At 48.6% G+C, this 11696-nt stretch overlaps 7 protein-coding genes across 7 annotated transcripts; 4 read left to right on the top strand and 3 right to left on the bottom strand.

Annotated features, from left to right (window-relative positions):
• Nucleotides 1-12: 12 nt before the first annotated feature.
• Nucleotides 13-2376, bottom strand: K444DRAFT_613573 (maltose permease MAL61). Its single transcript, XM_024880376.1, has 4 exons — nucleotides 1921-2376; nucleotides 1778-1869; nucleotides 1381-1725; nucleotides 13-1295 (listed from the first exon to the last, which is right to left on the bottom strand). Exons 1-4 carry the CDS (start codon nucleotides 2195-2197, stop codon nucleotides 279-281), a joined length of 1731 nt encoding a protein of 576 aa, XP_024735614.1. The 5' UTR covers nucleotides 2198-2376; the 3' UTR covers nucleotides 13-278.
• Nucleotides 2377-3552: 1176 nt separating this feature from the next.
• K444DRAFT_630402 (uncharacterized protein) lies at nucleotides 3553-3986 on the bottom strand (the record flags this gene model as incomplete). Its single annotated transcript, XM_024883210.1, has 3 exons — nucleotides 3553-3566; nucleotides 3619-3823; nucleotides 3879-3986. The coding sequence occupies 3 exons, from the start codon at nucleotides 3984-3986 to the stop codon at nucleotides 3553-3555; spliced, it is 327 nt and encodes a 108-aa protein (XP_024735613.1).
• Nucleotides 3987-4863: 877 nt separating this feature from the next.
• Nucleotides 4864-5925, top strand: K444DRAFT_415223 (uncharacterized protein). Its single transcript, XM_024872653.1, has 4 exons — nucleotides 4864-5483; nucleotides 5541-5575; nucleotides 5646-5674; nucleotides 5733-5925. The coding sequence occupies exons 1-4, from the start codon at nucleotides 5131-5133 to the stop codon at nucleotides 5778-5780; spliced, it is 465 nt and encodes a 154-aa protein (XP_024735612.1). The 5' UTR covers nucleotides 4864-5130; the 3' UTR covers nucleotides 5781-5925.
• Nucleotides 5926-6945: 1020 nt separating this feature from the next.
• K444DRAFT_415205 (uncharacterized protein) lies at nucleotides 6946-7854 on the top strand. Its single transcript, XM_024872651.1, has one exon. It carries the CDS (start codon nucleotides 7005-7007, stop codon nucleotides 7551-7553), a length of 549 nt encoding a protein of 182 aa, XP_024735611.1. The 5' UTR covers nucleotides 6946-7004; the 3' UTR covers nucleotides 7554-7854.
• On the top strand, nucleotides 7351-8351 carry K444DRAFT_415219 (uncharacterized protein). The gene is made up of 2 exons (XM_024872652.1): nucleotides 7351-7476; nucleotides 7564-8351. The coding sequence occupies exon 2, from the start codon at nucleotides 7591-7593 to the stop codon at nucleotides 8137-8139; it is 549 nt and encodes a 182-aa protein (XP_024735610.1). The 5' UTR covers nucleotides 7351-7476; nucleotides 7564-7590; the 3' UTR covers nucleotides 8140-8351.
• A 785-nt stretch (nucleotides 8352-9136) lies between these two features.
• K444DRAFT_531202 (HET-domain-containing protein) lies at nucleotides 9137-9464 on the bottom strand (the record flags this gene model as incomplete). Its single annotated transcript, XM_024874961.1, is given in 2 exon segments — nucleotides 9137-9214; nucleotides 9231-9464. Coding segments are annotated over 2 exon segments (312 nt in total), but the record flags the coding sequence as incomplete, so codon positions are not given.
• A 1287-nt stretch (nucleotides 9465-10751) lies between these two features.
• Nucleotides 10752-11570, top strand: K444DRAFT_531226 (HET-domain-containing protein; the record flags this gene model as incomplete). Its single annotated transcript, XM_024874962.1, has 1 exon — nucleotides 10752-11570. The coding sequence occupies one exon, from the start codon at nucleotides 10752-10754 to the stop codon at nucleotides 11568-11570; it is 819 nt and encodes a 272-aa protein (XP_024735608.1).
• Nucleotides 11571-11696: the final 126 nt, after the last annotated feature.

Below are 11696 nucleotides of genomic sequence, written 5' to 3'. Positions count from 1 at the left end.
GAGTCACGTGATTCCTTCACTTGCACTCCTTCTGCACTGGCATAGGCTTCCAGCAGCTGCTCAAAAGTGATTTCTTCAAGAAATATGTACACCATGTCGTACGCCATGTCCTCCCTCCATCAGCCTCGCGACCAGCCAACGCCCAACGTGCGAGAATCAAATCCAAACACGCAAAACTCAAAGTTTAGCGACTCTTCAGTCCGCCTAGCAGCAGACTTCCATAACCTTGTCCCATCATAAATCATTCAAACCGCCCTCACCTGTCAACCCGTTAGTCATCATCCCTCCAACTTCTCATCATGCCTCACACTCCCCTCCATCTTCTCCTCATACCTCCCCACAACCTCCTTATTCAACCCCACCTCATCTTCAAAAACATCCACCTCGGTGCTCGCAAAATTCCTCGCGCTAATCCCCCTCTCAAACAACAAATCCAGTTCCGCAAAACTGCGTCCACTGGGCTCGGGAACCCTGAAATACGTATAGATGATACAGAGGAAGCAGATGCCCGCCCAGAAGAAGCCGGTGAAGTTGGCCCAGTTCCAGCTTCCGGGGTTGAGCATGTATGGCGTGAGCACGGAGCAGATGATGCCGACGACGTTGTAGAGGTTGCGGCCGAGGACGACGGTCTTGATTTGGAGGCGGCGGGTGGAGATCTCAGCGACGAGGGAGTAGCAGACTGTGCCGACGGAGAGCTGGTAGAAGAGGGCCCAGACTAGCATGATGGCGCCGGTGGCGAGGGAGGCTTCCTTTTTGTGTTCATGTGGGACGAGACCGAGGAAGCCGAGGATGAAGAGCATGGAGCAGAGACCGCAGAGGCCGTAGAGGTAGAGAGAACGTCGACCGATGCCGAGGGACATGAGGAACCACGCGCCAAAGACACCGGCCATGTTGATGCTGTATTGACCGAGGGCGAAGTCGTAGGCTTTGTAATCTGGGAGGCCGGCTTGCTCGAGGAAATAGGTGGAGTATCCGGAGAAGGAGTTTCCAGAAAGATTCTGAATGGCCCATACCATGCAGACAATTTCGGTGCGTCGGAGGTCGGTTCCCTTGAAGCAATCCCAGTAAGTGGCTCCAGAGGTGATCTTCTCTTCGAGAGCGGTGGTGTGGACCATCATTGAAATTGTTTCATCGGCGTCAAAGTCAGTTTCCTTGTTGGTGCTGGTCAGGCGGAGAAGAGACTTCTTGGCTTCCTCTGTTCGGCCTTTACGGACGAGCCACCATGGGGATTCAGGGGCGAGGAAAATACCGATGAGAAGGGGAACGGGCCACATCCATTGCAAGGCGTATGGAATCTGTGGAAGTCAGCGATTTGTTCCAGTTTCAACCTTAGGGAGGGGAACTAGGGGAATGAGAAGCTGTAAAAAAAGGTCTGCATACTCGATATGCCCACTCATCTGTTCTTGGTAACATAGACTTGATAACTCCGATGCCAATAACCTGACCAAGACCCCAGCAGAAATTGACGTAGGTGGTTAGGTATCCACGAAGAGCAACGGGACAGACTTCAGAGGCGTATGTGATCGTGAGAGTCTGGAAGACACCCCACGGAATACCACACAAGATCTCTGCAACCTGCAAATCGATCACACTCTGAGCCGTGAAGAAAATGGCCGTAAAACCAATGATGAGTACGAGACAAGTCATAACCGTGTATCTGTACCCGAATCGCTCAGAGACGAAACCATTGATGAAAAGACCAATGACTTCTCCGACATTGGCACCCTGTTTTCATCAGCATCCATCTCTTTCCCAGAATTTCTTGAGGCAGTCATACATTACTCAACCCCGCCTGCCACCTCGCAGGAACCTGCCATTCGCCACTAGGCAATTGCTCCCCATACTTCCGATTAAACTGCTTGAAGCCATCTATTCTCCATCAGCTTTCAGTTTATCCCTTCCTTCAGATGTGTCACTCACAAAAATTGCTCAACAAGCAAACATCATACCCCTCCATAGCAATACAAGTACTAATCAACAGACTCCACCCCACCGCCTTCGGATACAACTTGATGCCCTGCCAGAGCGTCATTTTGTGCTCCTTATCCGTCGCCGACCTCGCGTTATGGATCACTTCGTTCATGCTCTTCGTGTGCGCGAGGTCGTCTTTGGGCGGGAAGTGGATGGGCCCTGCGAGAGCCCCTGCTGCGGCCGACTTGTCGATCACATCTTGGTTGGGGGCGTGATCTGCTGCCATTCTGCCTCCCCACCTTTGGACTCAAACCAGAATCAAGGAGGAGAAAGGATGAAAGTGAGGAAGTATGGGATGGAATATGGAAGACAAGAGAGGAGAGGACGAGTCTGGGGAAGAGAAGGAGGGGTAGTTGAGCTGGGGGAAGAGCAGAATATATAGTTTAGAAGCCCAGCGAAGTTGCGCCCCACTACTCAAAACTACACCCTTACTAGCATCGTGCTACCCGAAGCTAGAAAGATTTGACGGCACTACAGCGCGGTCATTTGACAGAAATCGCTGGATTCCGAGCAGCTCGCTGTGACCTCGGTCGTTCTTGCACCGGCCGAAAATCCTGTTTACAGGGAGGAGCAGCGGGGACTGACGGAGTCGGGGTTGCAACCATGGCAGGATGGGATGCAGGACTGCGGGGAAGCTGGGGATGGCCCGCAGAGAGCGGAATAAAAGATGATTAGTTAACAGAGTACAGCTCAAAGAGGACGAAAAAGGCGATTTTGCGCGAGGGCGTATCGTTGAAAATTGCTTGATTTTTTAGGATGCTTGGTGGCTGATGGGAGTGGCGTTTTGAGGCGATTGGAAGTGAGCCACTTGCGCGGCAAGTCAGGTGATGTGTATCACGTGCACCCACAACAGAATCAATTCGAACCTCAAGACAGGATGAAGTATTTAAAAGCTTTTTCACTCCAGAGTGGTGGGCGAATGCCAGCCAAGAAACGAGACTTCAATAGATCCATCGAGTTTGACGGATGTATTATAGTGAGTGAAAATACGCCGGCGTGCTGAGATGTACTGCGACGGCGGGTGCCTGCACCTTATGTGCTATGATCCTTTTATGAAGGGCCTTCAAAAGTGTGAATCTTGTTTCTCTAAATGGCGTAAGGTCAGAAGCGCATGCTGTGATGCTCTCGATTTCATAAGATTTATTTCGTGGACAGTAGAAGCTGCTTGTGCCTTCCTGATACAGTTCATGCAAGGGAACTCCGATCCTGCTGTCCCTGGAAAAGTGGATATCATGACTTGGAAATCGCCATTTCCTTTCTTCCCTCCACTTCCAACCCTCAAAACAAGACGAACGTGCGTCCTCGAGGACCTTGAAAGCAATTAATTTGCTTATTGTCGTGTATGTCGCTTGGGCCAACCAATTTGCCCCGCTTCCGACGCCAAAAGAGACGTCTTGCTAATTTCCCACAGCAGAGAACAACACAAGGCGGTCAAAGAATCCTACAGTGGCACTTCACAATAACGCTGACAATAGACACTCAACTCCATAATGGAACAGCATGCAGATGGCAACACCCGCTTCCATTGCCGAAGATCCGAATCCACCTCATCCTCAAAGCACCCGACATCTATACAAACATCTATCGGCCTTGGCCTGCGGAAGATTAGCGTTCGACGTATCATTTCATCTGCATATGGTTTCTTACCTGGGTCAATAGGTTGTGGCTTCGGTTTTGGCTTGTCTCCCGACCCATCCTTTCCCCTCATCGAGTAAAGGCCACCTTGGGACGAGACTCGACGCTGACGAGGGTGCCCGAACTTTGTGTGAAGAGCTTTGCATCTTATCTTTTCCTTGGGTCCTTGCATGTGCAGGCCGTAGACCTGGCTTGCTTGGTAGTTCACTGCGGAATGCTGAGGATTCGTCAGAAGAGTTTCTGTCGATATCATAGCAGTTATATGGACATACCTTTCCGCAGACCACATCGTTGTGGCATTCATTGCCACGTCTTTGGCGAATGATTTCCATTGCTTGTTTCAGGACTTGGAGCTCAAGCGTCTCGCTGATCTCTCTCATGGCGTGATGGTTCCTTCAATGAAGATCCCTTGACTCGTTGGAATGAAGTGCAGCGTGTCCAAAGTGTCTGAATGCAGATGTCTCTTGCGAGGGACATGTATGGGGAATATGGCCCTGGCCAAGTGTTCAGGCTCAGTCTCTATATATGATGCCATCTTTGTCGCTGCGTTCTTTCGTGGAGGCACCTCGAGCAGGCTGCCGGGTTTGGGGGCCACTTAGGGCCGTGGCTCTTTGTTAAGTGGTCTACAAAAAGTTGGGAGCTAGGAACCTCGCCATCGACCGAACACAAGTGCCGCGCAAGTGACTAGAGTCTTTTGCATCACTAAAGTCCGCAGCTCGTCGACTGAGGGCTGTTAGGGCGACTGGGAGCTTTCAGGGATCGAGACATGAGCAACTGGTCCGTGCACTGTAAAAAGCAAAATTCGGTGTGCCTCCCTATGTTCACGGCGTGCAAACCATCAACTTTGGTCACCGATGACAATTTGATAGTCCCCGTTTCATAGTAGGTTCCGAGTTGCTGAAGACCCAAGTGAGTCGGCGAAAAGACGGCGCCTGCTGGCGCCTCCCTCTCTGTGCCCAAGCGGTACGGGACGGGCACCAGCCAGCCCATCAAAGTTGCATGCAATATCACACGGCTTACAAGCCACACTGCGGAGATGCGTGCCCCTGTCAATCCCGTCGTGGTGTTTGCGGCATACAGCTTACTGGCGTCATTGAAGAGGGTGCCCACGCGTCTCCGTTACCGCGAGAGCTCGTGGTGGGGGTTCTCGGCGCGGACAAGGCGTCAAGGACGTATGCTCGATTTGACCATTTTTGCGATCACGTATTATGCTCAGCCATCGTAGGCACCACCTTCAGGAGCTCAAAAGCAGATCACTTCCCTTTCAAACTGCAAGAGTCGAGTTTCCCCGTGTATCTTTGCCTATATGACCATTACCACACTTTCCAGTTATCAGCCAGCCTCGTCCAATTCCACATTCTCTATTGAAAGCGCACACCGTTCATCACCAATTCCCAACATTATATCTCAGCGCCTTGTGCTAGCGCAAAGTCATCCTCAACTTGCAGCCTTGCTGGACCCCGTATTATTGGGGTGTCGACACATCACTGTGGTTGTTTAGTACATTAACCCCGGTGAGGGCTGATGAGGAAGCGCTCTTTGCGAAGACATTCGAATCTTCCTCTCCAGCGAATTCCAAGGCATTCTCGTACGAGATCAAAACGGCAGCGACGTGTGACCATTCGCTTCATTCCGCGGCAGTGGCATCGCAGGGATCCTGCCATGGCACACTGGGACCTATTCAATAAGAAGATAGAGCCGTTCAAACGGAGGACTTTGAAACGTTCCATATTTGTTCCCATCCGATCTACGCCGGCAAATTTGGGCAAGGAAGCGATCCCAAAAATGATTCCCAGTTTTCCACCCAATGAAGACGATTATACACGGAAGAAACAAAAGCTTGACGACCGGACTCCTTTTGATGCCGAAAATTTTCAGTGAGCATGGAGTTCTCTGCCGCGCAGAGTTTCAACGCTAATTATGATTAACCCTAGTGACAATTCATCTGATGTCGTCAATGCACTTACAAGTGACAGCCCTGAGAGCCTAGAATCGAGGAGGAGCGATAGTCTCGAAAGCTGGTCTGACCATGTTTTTAGCACCCCGCATTCTCCGAGCCCCTCGTCTAGTCAGTCTCACATTCTTAACTTCTCCGTTTAACATTTGCATGAATTAATGGGTTTCAGGTCGTTCCTCTTCTCCTACGCGGATGTCCGAGACTAACGACAAAATGAACATCGATCCGCCAGATCATTACCGTCCCATTGGCTCAGAGCAAAGCATTTATCTCTCCGACTTGACAATTGTTCGACGTATACCACAGCAGGACTGGCCCACTTCAATATCATCGATTGATCAACCTGTTATGGCAGTCGGTTGTTGCAAGATTGGAATTGAGTCTTGGCGAGTACCTCTTACTACCATCAATGGGAACCAGTAAGTTGACACGGCGGGTATTGCTAGGCCGATTTACTTACGATCCACAGCTCCTATTGCAGCAGCCCTAATGCGACCAAACCGCAATCAGACGAGGAGAACATAGATCGATCTTCATTCACGATTTCAAACAGTGGATCCCAACCGGATGCATCTTCAACTCACGAACCAGATGGACAATCAACCGAAGGCGATGAGTCCACTAATTCAAAGACATCCTCCAATTGGTCAGATTCCTCGAGCAATGGGGGCACAACCAAAGCCAACCACGACGACAAATTGGAGGCTTTCATCAAAGAGGATGTGTTAAGGACCGATCCAGCTGTCGCAGAAATATTCTACCAGAACATTATCGGCAAGCTAGAATATTCATCGCCTGAGCACAGCGAACCAGTCGACGAGATTCACGAACTCTCACTACTTGACCTTCTCGAGTTCGAGGCATTTAACCTCGTGGGACATAGCGGGGCTCCCACGGAGTGCCCTGGATCGTCCAATGGACCCTCTCCATCATCAAGCGGCACTCAGCGGAGCGAGTCTGCTTCCAATTTAGAACAAATCAATCCAAGTAGGTCCTCAGCTCCCTTCTCTGTCAACCAGTCTCTTGATCCTGTCTTGTTGGTTTGCTCCGTTAGGGCCTTTAGTTGAACGATCGACATTAAACCCATCCATGTTTGATATTTCCGACTCGTCAGCCATCCACAGACTAATTCCAAAGAAGGTCTAGGCAGTGGTTCCGGAGGCTCTAACCCAACCAGAGATGACAGCATATCCCAAGACGATCCGAATCAGTTGGTTAAAAGTACCGTGAGATCCAATTCCTCACAAGGTAGTAAGGCGCGCCCGCTCAGATGTATTCACAACGCCATTGCCCCCGGCACATTCTCGGTCAATGAAGTTACCTTGGAGAAGTTTCGATCTTGCTCAGGTCCAGGTTGGAATTCTATTCAGCACCTAAAGTATGTATTTTTCGGAGGCTCGGTTCCTTGTAAGTGGGTCAACTAATCAAATTCAGGGAGCATATGCAAAACGTTCACACCAAACAAGTCAGAAAGGTCAACCCACTGCAATGTAGTCGCTGTCAGGACGAATTCCCGGATCAGGATGAACTCAAAGGTCACCAACTTAATATAGACTGCGCGATTCGCTGCCCCGATTGTGCCGATGAGTTTTCCTCGAAGGCTCAAAGACAGGAGCACCAAAAGGAGAATCATCTTGAAGATGCGAATAATCCTCTCCTGAGAGAACTCGACGATACTATGTGGAAACAGATCAAAGACAATCTCAGCGTCTACACAACTTCTCTCAAAAACAAAAAAGGCGGACCGTCTGGTATTCCTAATCTTGAGCGCGAGCGATGGGTGCTTGAAAATATTCCACGCTACGAGAATGGACGCTCGTCAAAGCTCAAAGCCAATTCCAAGCTCGAGCTTGGTCAGTGGTACACGATATTCACGACTCTCGCACCAAATATGAAGATTCTGGAGCATCCTTGTAAGTGGATTCCCAATTTTCCCATTTTCAACACTGAACATACTCTCAGTCTACGACTACGGAACTCCCCGCTCTGATTACGCCCAGGAAAGGATATTGTTCATCCATGACACAATGATAAACGCCAGAGTAGAAGCGCACGGATTGCCCCCAGCTGACTTCGATTTGCAACGGGAATGGTACCGAGAAGCTTTGCGAGATAGTCTACGAGTGGCTGCCGAGACGAAGAAAGTATCCCACTTCAAAAGAAGCGCGGCATCAAGGCGAAATAATATATTAGCTCCATCATCAGCGTCTGGACCTGGGCCAAGCATCATTGACGGGATGGGCTATAACGGTCCAATGGCGGCGACTATACAAATGCCGCATCCACCCACCATGAACAATATGTCAGGAACATCCGCTCTCCGACATCCTTATCCTCCTCTTGCACAACAACACACAATGCAAGATCCATGGGCAATACCACCCAATAATGTGTCAGGGCCAATGACCATCAATCCTGGCGCAATTTATCCCCCATTCTTCGAATCTCCAGCTCCGATGACGGACAACAGTGGGCCACCGTTCCAACCGTCTTATTTCATTGGCCAGGGTAACCTAGGTACCCAGGACGATTTTGATAATCTTACGGATTGGCCGGGTCAGCAAAGGGGATCTTGAGTTTTTGAGTATTGAAATGCATTCAAGAGGAAATTTCACTAAAAAGGCGTTGGTCTTTGGATTACCTACCTCCCTGTCGCTCGCTACCAAGATTTCTTTCATAGTCTGTTGCGTCTATTCACATCATATATTGGTACTCCCCTATTCAAGTATATATGCCATCAATCAACTTTTGTCTTCCATGACTCCTGCGTTCAAGCTACTCTCCAGCTCTGTACATTGGGAACATCTGCACTTGTGGTAGGTCGCCCTTGCATGTGTCGAGTTGTAGACAAGAGGAACTCTACCATCCCTCCCACCTGTTTCTCCAAGTTCCACATGCCACAAGAACTGGTTCTCCACATAGAGATAAATCCAGGCTCATGGCGAAGAGCAAGTGCTCAGCACGTGACTCAATACAGGATGCTGTAATCCGTTACAGTACTGTGCTTGCAGTTTGCCAGTAATCGCGCCGTGGTAGTGTATGATTCCAGCGATTGTGAAAACTTGTCTTCGTCGTAAGTCAAACCATGAGAGGTGTAATCGTTGACCCAGTGCCACCATAGTGTCACGGTACTGTCACCTCCTCTGCTGGAGACTGTAAACTGCATGGTGGTCCAATAAACGCCTCAAAGCTGGGAGTAACGAGGTCAAAGATGCCATCTTCTGAATTGTAGCGATATCGATAGCGCCAGTAGAATTGATTCCTCGTGAAATAAACTGTGTGTGGGGAAAGAACGAGCTCTTAGAAAACCCAGCCTCGCTTATTTACGGGCTCTCTAACAGTCATTGGAGTCATCAGCAGCGGCGGGATATCCTCGTACAGGATTGAGTGGAGAACAATCCCTAGGATCTTCTGAAGGGGTAGTGACTCGCACCGTCGAATTGGGGAGCTTAAAATGCACCCAGCAGAGCTATCATCTGCAGAAGTAGTTGCAACAGTTAGAAAGGATCTCTGGAAGATGGACGTCATATCCGCGGCTTCGGTTTGCTAATTGAGAGGATCGTCTCGTACAATTCAAAGTGAGTCAATCCAAATATATCGTATGCCTAATTTCTGAGTGATCACAATCGCATCTTGGTATGTTTTAGAGAGCTGTTGAACAAAATACCTTCCATATGGGTATCTTTGTTAGATTGCATGGTTCGGAGAGGTGGGTTTGATTCTGTCCCCAGCAGTGACTTAACGTGGTGTAAAGTCGACACTCATTACCACGAAGCGTTTTCGTTTCCATAAACTTCGGGGGTCGTAATCCATCCGCTTGGCCAACATCGATTAGCCTGTTTGGACAGGAAGCGTTGTTGGTGACACAGGGTGGATGATGGTGAAAAAAGTCTTGGACCCAGTCTTGGATGACAGAGTGCCGCGGGTCTAAATTGACTTTACGTTTCCATATCGCCCGAGTAGCTAAAGGGTCTGTCCACTTGTGACTTCTCGTGGAATAGATCGAGCAGAAGATGATAAATAGTTTGCGCTTCAAGGAGCTTGTATACTTGGGAAAGATTGTCCTTCTAGACAACCTGAAGATATAGTATTATTGTGCTTAAGAAATCTACTTACCGCGTTCATTAAGAACGCCAAGTGGTTTGCCAAGAATACGATGGCTTTGCATCGCCACCAGATACCGGCCAGCATTAGGAGAACGAGTTATGAAAGGATCACTCCAATCTTCTGGAGAGCCGCGAAAGTCTCGAGGGAAAATTTGGTTTGAAGGTGCTGCTGAGAATTGCGTACATGGAATAAGTAAGGCTAGATTGTTCTAGGGCAGAGACGCCTGGGGATGATCCTATCCGTCGGTGTTACTACTCGAAAATGTACGTGAAAAGTTAGAATAATACGTGCAAAGAGACATGATGTTGGGCGAAGGTGTTTCTCCTCTGAGATGGACCTCGGACAGAGTGAGGGTGGCGAAATGGTTGAAAATAGTAAGGTCTGTTGAGTTCATGTCCAGTGTGTCAAAGAACTACTCATACTACTCATACTACTCGTGAATATTAATGAGTAGCGTGAGTAGGATATGAGTAGCGTAATGCTCTAATAATCCGAGTAGAGTGGAGTATATACTCATGAATAGCCACAAGTAGTTATGAGAAGTCGTCACGTGACTAAAAGTAAGTCAAAGTTTACTTAATAATTATTAAATACAAGGTACCTATTAAACAGCCCTAGTAAAAGTAAGCTAAATTTTAATTTTCTATAATAATAAACTAGTTACTCTCCTCGGAATGTTGATTTTCCCGACCATGGGCTCGCTTGCTAAGTAATACAGTACGAGTACTGCTGGTGCTGTACCTGATAAGGGTTTGCTACCCCACCAAAATTTTGCGTATTCTTCAAAGTGCTTCCAAAATTCTAAAAACTTCTAATATTATAAAGAATGCCCTTAATAGCCCGGCTTCAAGCTTAATTTCTTTAAATTATGGTGTTGTTGTGGTCAAACTGCGGGTTTGGGCGGTTGAGAAGTTTGGGCGTTTGGCCAGTGAACCCCTCTATTTCAGGCCTTGATCACCTTTGTTCTGACGTCGGATCCTTAGCATTCCACTGCGGTTTGCTCTTGAAACTCCGCTGGTTCACCTGAGATACTCCCCTGTCTGGAATAATCGAACAGGCCTTTCATTGTCCGCGCTCAGAGATGCGTCTTTTGCGACGCAAAAGCAAGCGCGAATTCAGCTTGACCAAGGACCTGATCGACGATATCCCGCGTTATGCGATACTTTCGCATACTTGGGGAGATGATGATGAAGAGGTCACCTTCATAGACTTGGCAGAAAGTTCTAGGGATATTAAGGCAGGATATCAAAAGATCCAGTTCTGCGCAGACCAAGCCGCTCGTGATAGTCTGGAATATTTCTGGGTGGACACTTGTTGCATCGACAAATCGAACAACACCGAGCTCTCAGAGGCTATTAACTCCATGTTTCGCTGGTATCGCAATGCGGCTAAATGCTACGTATATCTGTCAGATGTTTCGACAAATAAACACAATCAGAACAACCTGTCCCCCCAGCCATGGGAAGCGGCCTTTCGGAAGAGCAGATGGTTCACCCGAGGCTGGACACTACAAGAGCTTATTGCTCCACCATCGGTTGAATTCTTTTCCCGAGAGGGCAAGCGAATCGGTGATAAGAAGTCGTTGGGCCAAATAATCCACGAGGTAACAGGATTGGCTGTCCAGGCGCTTGAAGGGAGTACTCTGTTTGAATACAGCGTTACTGAGCGATTATCATGGGCAAAAAAGCGTGAAACTAAGCGCGAAGAAGACAAGGCTTACTCTCTGCTAGGCATTTTCGACATACATATGCCACTTATTTATGGCGAGGGAATGAATAATGCGTTTCGCCGGCTTCGAGAAGAGATCGATAAGTGTTCAAGCATCGATCGTTCAAGGCTGCTTTCGTCTGGAATCTCCACACATAGTAGTAAGTCCACAATATGGATTTCTTCGCATTAGGTCTATAGTAAAGACGAATACTGACTGGTGACTGATGGTTAGATAACTCGCTCGATGGTTTACAGTTCGCCGTCGATGCACCCTTCAATTCGTACCAGAGACAACACGAACCCACTTGCCTTGACA

This window comes from Hyaloscypha bicolor (genome assembly GCF_002865645.1).
Source record: "Hyaloscypha bicolor E unplaced genomic scaffold K444scaffold_87, whole genome shotgun sequence".
NCBI classification, from domain to species: domain Eukaryota; kingdom Fungi; phylum Ascomycota; class Leotiomycetes; order Helotiales; family Hyaloscyphaceae; genus Hyaloscypha; species Hyaloscypha bicolor.
Note: the sequence above shows the minus strand (reverse complement) of the source record. Positions and strands in the feature narration are given on the sequence as shown.